The sequence below is a fragment of the Fragaria vesca genome, linkage group LG6 (genome assembly GCF_000184155.1).
Source record: "Fragaria vesca subsp. vesca linkage group LG6, FraVesHawaii_1.0, whole genome shotgun sequence".
Lineage (NCBI taxonomy): Eukaryota > Viridiplantae > Streptophyta > Magnoliopsida > Rosales > Rosaceae > Fragaria > Fragaria vesca.
This window is the reverse complement of record NC_020496.1, coordinates 13,385,302-13,389,566: the sequence shown is the minus strand read 5'-3', so window position 1 is coordinate 13,389,566 and position 4,265 is coordinate 13,385,302. Positions and strand designations below refer to the sequence as shown.

At 39.8% G+C, this 4,265-nt stretch overlaps 1 protein-coding gene across 1 annotated transcript; it reads left to right on the top strand.

Annotated features, from left to right (window-relative positions):
• The first annotated feature begins 354 nt into the window (after positions 1-354).
• Positions 355-2,686, top strand: LOC101310531 (cytochrome P450 76A2-like). Its single transcript, XM_004302995.1, has 2 exons — positions 355-1,302; positions 1,814-2,686. Exons 1-2 carry the CDS (start codon positions 379-381, stop codon positions 2,426-2,428), a joined length of 1,539 nt encoding a protein of 512 aa, XP_004303043.1. The 5' UTR covers positions 355-378; the 3' UTR covers positions 2,429-2,686.
• The last annotated feature ends 1,579 nt before the right edge of the window (positions 2,687-4,265 follow it).

The window sequence follows — 4,265 nt, the reverse complement described above, 5'->3', positions numbered from 1 at the left end:
ATCTTTATTTCTGATTGATGTATTAAATTATATTTTTTTTTTACCCCGTGTTGGTCTCCACATAAATCTGAGTTATATGATTGATCGGGTACAATACCTGACAGTGCCACGTAGTGTTCCGGGTACAGAGAATAATTACTCAATAATAATGATTTAAGAGTTATTTATTTATTTATTAACACTAACTACAGTTTATTCTAAAAACAAACACTAACTCTAGTCAAGTTGGTACACATGTCAAGTGTTTAATGGGTGGTCATACCATGACCAATAGTTAATGCAAATAAAATTTCTAATTTTACCATATGGTGTGTGTGTATATATATACGAACCAAGCTTAATTAGCTCACGTACTTCATCATTAATTTCTTCAGCTTGATGGAGTACTTACCCTGGAATTTTCTTGTTTATGTTGTCATACCATCTCTGCTGTTCTTGCTGATCCGGTGGAGATCAAACTCAGGTGGTGAACAAGCGTTTCCACCCGGCCCACCGGGATGGCCAATCCTCGGCAACATGCTCGACCTTGGAGCTATGCCGCACAAAACCCTCACCGAGCTACGACACCGATTCGGTTCTGTTTTATGGCTGAGGCTCGGTGTCCGCAACACCATGGTAATCCAATCCGCCAAAGCAGCCACCGAGTTTTTCAAAAACCACGACCTGACGTTTGTTGAGCGGAATATCAATATAGGTGCTCGTGTCCACGACTACCATAAGGGTTCACTCGCGCTGGCCCCTTACGGTACACAATGGCGCGTGTTAAGGCGCCTAGTGACCGTGGACATGCTGACCAACAAGCGTATCAATGAGACGGCATCGATACGCAGAAAGTGCGTCGAAAACATGCAAAAATGGATTGAAGAAGAAGCAACTAAACTCGAGGAAAATGGATCATCATCAGAGGGAGTCCATGTCGCTCGGTTCGTGTTCCTCATGACATTTAACCTTCTTGGGAATCTAATGTTGTCGAGGGACTTGGTGGATCCGAATTCGAAAGAAGGGTTGGAGTTTTTTGACGCGATGAGGGGACTGATGGAGACCAATGGTCATGGTAACATAGCGGACTACTTTCCATGGCTGAGATGGCTTGACCCACAGGGTGTGAAGAGAAGGATGAAGAAGCACGTCGGAAAAGCTCTGGAGATTGCCTCCTGTTTTGTGAAGGCGCGGATGAAAGAGAGGAAGTTGGTGGGTGGAGAGAAAACTAAGGACTTTCTGGATGTGCTGCTTGATTTTGAAGACAACGAAAATGATGAATCAGCCAAGATTTCTGATCATCATCTCAATATTTTCATTCTGGTAAGTGATCGATCTCTGCGCTAGCTCGGATAGACTTGGTTTGATATCTTCCAATGTACAATTCAGTTTTCTTGAAGTTTATTTAGTAGTTACATTACTTAATTAGTTAATTGCATATAAATTAACTTAATTAGTTGAGTTTAAGTAGCTCCCGGCTAGGTTTACCATGGTTATTTAAGTATATACTTGAGTCTATAAATTAGTAAAATTATGAGTCCTAATCTCGGGATCACTTGCTATATAATTTAATTTGTGTAACACTATACATGCATAATTCACATGGGAGGGAACATTAGCTCGATATGTATACACATTTATTAATAATGTTATGTATTAGTTTCTTTTGTTTATAGCATATATATACACAGAGATTGGAAGTTGGAACTAGAAGTTGTATATATTTTTCAATCTCTTCATGCATACTTTGATTAAGAGGCAAAAGAAGGATCGTCATGATGATATAGCATTGTCACTAACTAATAGTAACAAATCAGAATATATTGCGGTGCAGGAAATATTTATGGCCGGTTCAGAGACAACAAGCAGCACAACCGAGTGGGCACTGACTGAGCTTCTATGCAACCCAGAGACGCTGAACAAGGCCAAGTCCGAGCTCAATAGAGTGATAGGTCCAAACAGAAAGATTGAAGAAAGTGACGTTGACAATCTTCCATACTTGCAATGCATAATCAAAGAAACCTTCAGATTGCATCCACCAATTCCCTTCCTTGTACCAAGAAAAGCTGTGCAAGATACAAAGTTCATGGGTTACTTCGTACCCAAAGATACACAGGTATTTGTGAATGCTTATGCAATTGGAAGAGATCCAGAAGTGTGGACGGATGAGCCTGAGTCATTTAAGCCTGAGAGGTTCATAGGGTCGAAAATTGATTATAAAGGTCAGCATTATGAGTTGATTCCTTTTGGAGCTGGGAGAAGAATGTGTGCAGGTGTGCCATTGGGTCATAGAATGCTGCACCTTACTTTGGGATCATTGCTTCACCAATTCGATTGGGCACTTGGCAGGAATGTTTCTAAAGAATCTATGAATTGGAATGACAATCTAGGAATTACAATGAGGAAGTCTGAGCCATTACTTGCTGTGCCTACAAAGTGCTTGCCTTAGTTCACTCTATAGATTCAAAACTAGAAAGATTGCCCGGGCGTTGCTCCGGGACTTTCGAGTGTCCTTTTCCTTTGTGATTGGTGTCATACATCAGTTCACCGTTTGTTATATATAGCCGCAATATGCACTGTTTGCTATATACTAAAGCCCCTTCACTTCTACATATAACAAAGTGCAATAGAAGTTAAGAGAAAGGACTGCAAAATGACTTGATGCTTTGATAATAACAGCATATACGGAGTTTCCTTCCATGTTTTGAAACTTCCCCTCCTTTGTTCTTCAAAGTCTGTCTGCCTGTTTAGCTTAATAAATTGAGATCAGGCCTTTATGACTGCAAGAAGGAAAAAACCAACAGCCATTGTAAATGAGCAAATCAGCCATTCACTTTACAATCACAATCAACAATTTAGTCATTAAGAGTTAAAAAAAAAACCAATTAATTCATTAACATGTATGATTCATTAAAAAAAACAATGATGTATTACCTTGCCAGAAGTAACCTCGAGTTCTTAGCATCGTATAACCACCTAATTTTGTATCTGCATTTATAAAACGAACAAAAGATTCAAACTGAAAACTGTACAAATATAATTGATAAAAAGCATCAAGCATCATTTACTTAATAAACCAAATACCAACTGAGAACTCACCGACTCTTAAAACATTAACATTGTAATGCCAAAAGAAAAGGCATTAGAAGTCTTAACATAATTCATACCTGAGTCCAAAACAGTAATAAAATTTGACACCACATAGTTCACCAACCCTGCAAAACAAAATAGAATTGCTCAGCCTATTTACACATATCAACCTTTCGGCTACAACTCCAATCTAATCAATATGCAAAGCAAACAAAACCCAATTTAACAAACAAAGGCATACCAAACAGACAAAAAAAAGAGTAATCATGAAATGCAAAAGTAGCAGCTGCCGCAATTTTTTTGTTGGTTTAGTCCTAACTCTCACAAACCTAATTCAATAGAAACAACAGACTTGCTTCCGTTTTGATCAATGTTAGATCAAACGCAATCCCCCAACACTATCTGCAAGCTATTGCGCACATAAAGCTCTCTGATTATCTCCCTATCCCACTCTTTTGCTCTGTATCGATCGTTGATGAAAGAGAGCTTCATAACATCAACAAATCTCAAGCTCTCCAATTGAAGAACACACATGTCATATGGCATATACGGCAGATAATTAGATGCACCACACCAAATAGCAGCAAAAATTCAAAGCAACCGAACAAAAAAGCAAACACCGAAAACGGAAAGCAGAGATAATCAAAAACAAAACAGAAAAGCAAAGCAGTAAGAAAATCCATACCCTCCAGCGCCGGAGACGATCGACGGAAACGTGCTTGGTCCTGTGAATCTCAAACACATTGTTGGACTCCTCCTCGTCGCCGGAGCGGTTACTTCCGGCTTCCACGTCATAGTTTTTCTGGTTTGGCGAGCCAATAGAATGACTCATCCTTCACTAACCTGTCGCAGTAGAGATGACACCGTCAAAATTTATCAAACCACACCTACCTCACTCATCAAATTCCTACACAGTAAGCACACCTGGATGTAGATTTATAAGCCCTAACCAAAGTCAGGAAGACAAATTACCTCAAAAGCACTCGATGGCTTGCTTGGGTTGTAGATTTAAGACGTACAATCGAGTAATCCTTCAGACTTTGTCCGGATTTTGGAGATTCGAGAGAGATAGAGAGCCGGAGAGGAAAACAGATCCGGTGAGAGAGGAAAAGTGAGGCGGATTTCGGAGATTCGAGAGAGCAAAGGATCAGGAGAGAGAGAGAGAGAGAGAGAGAGAGAGAGAGAGAGAGAGATCG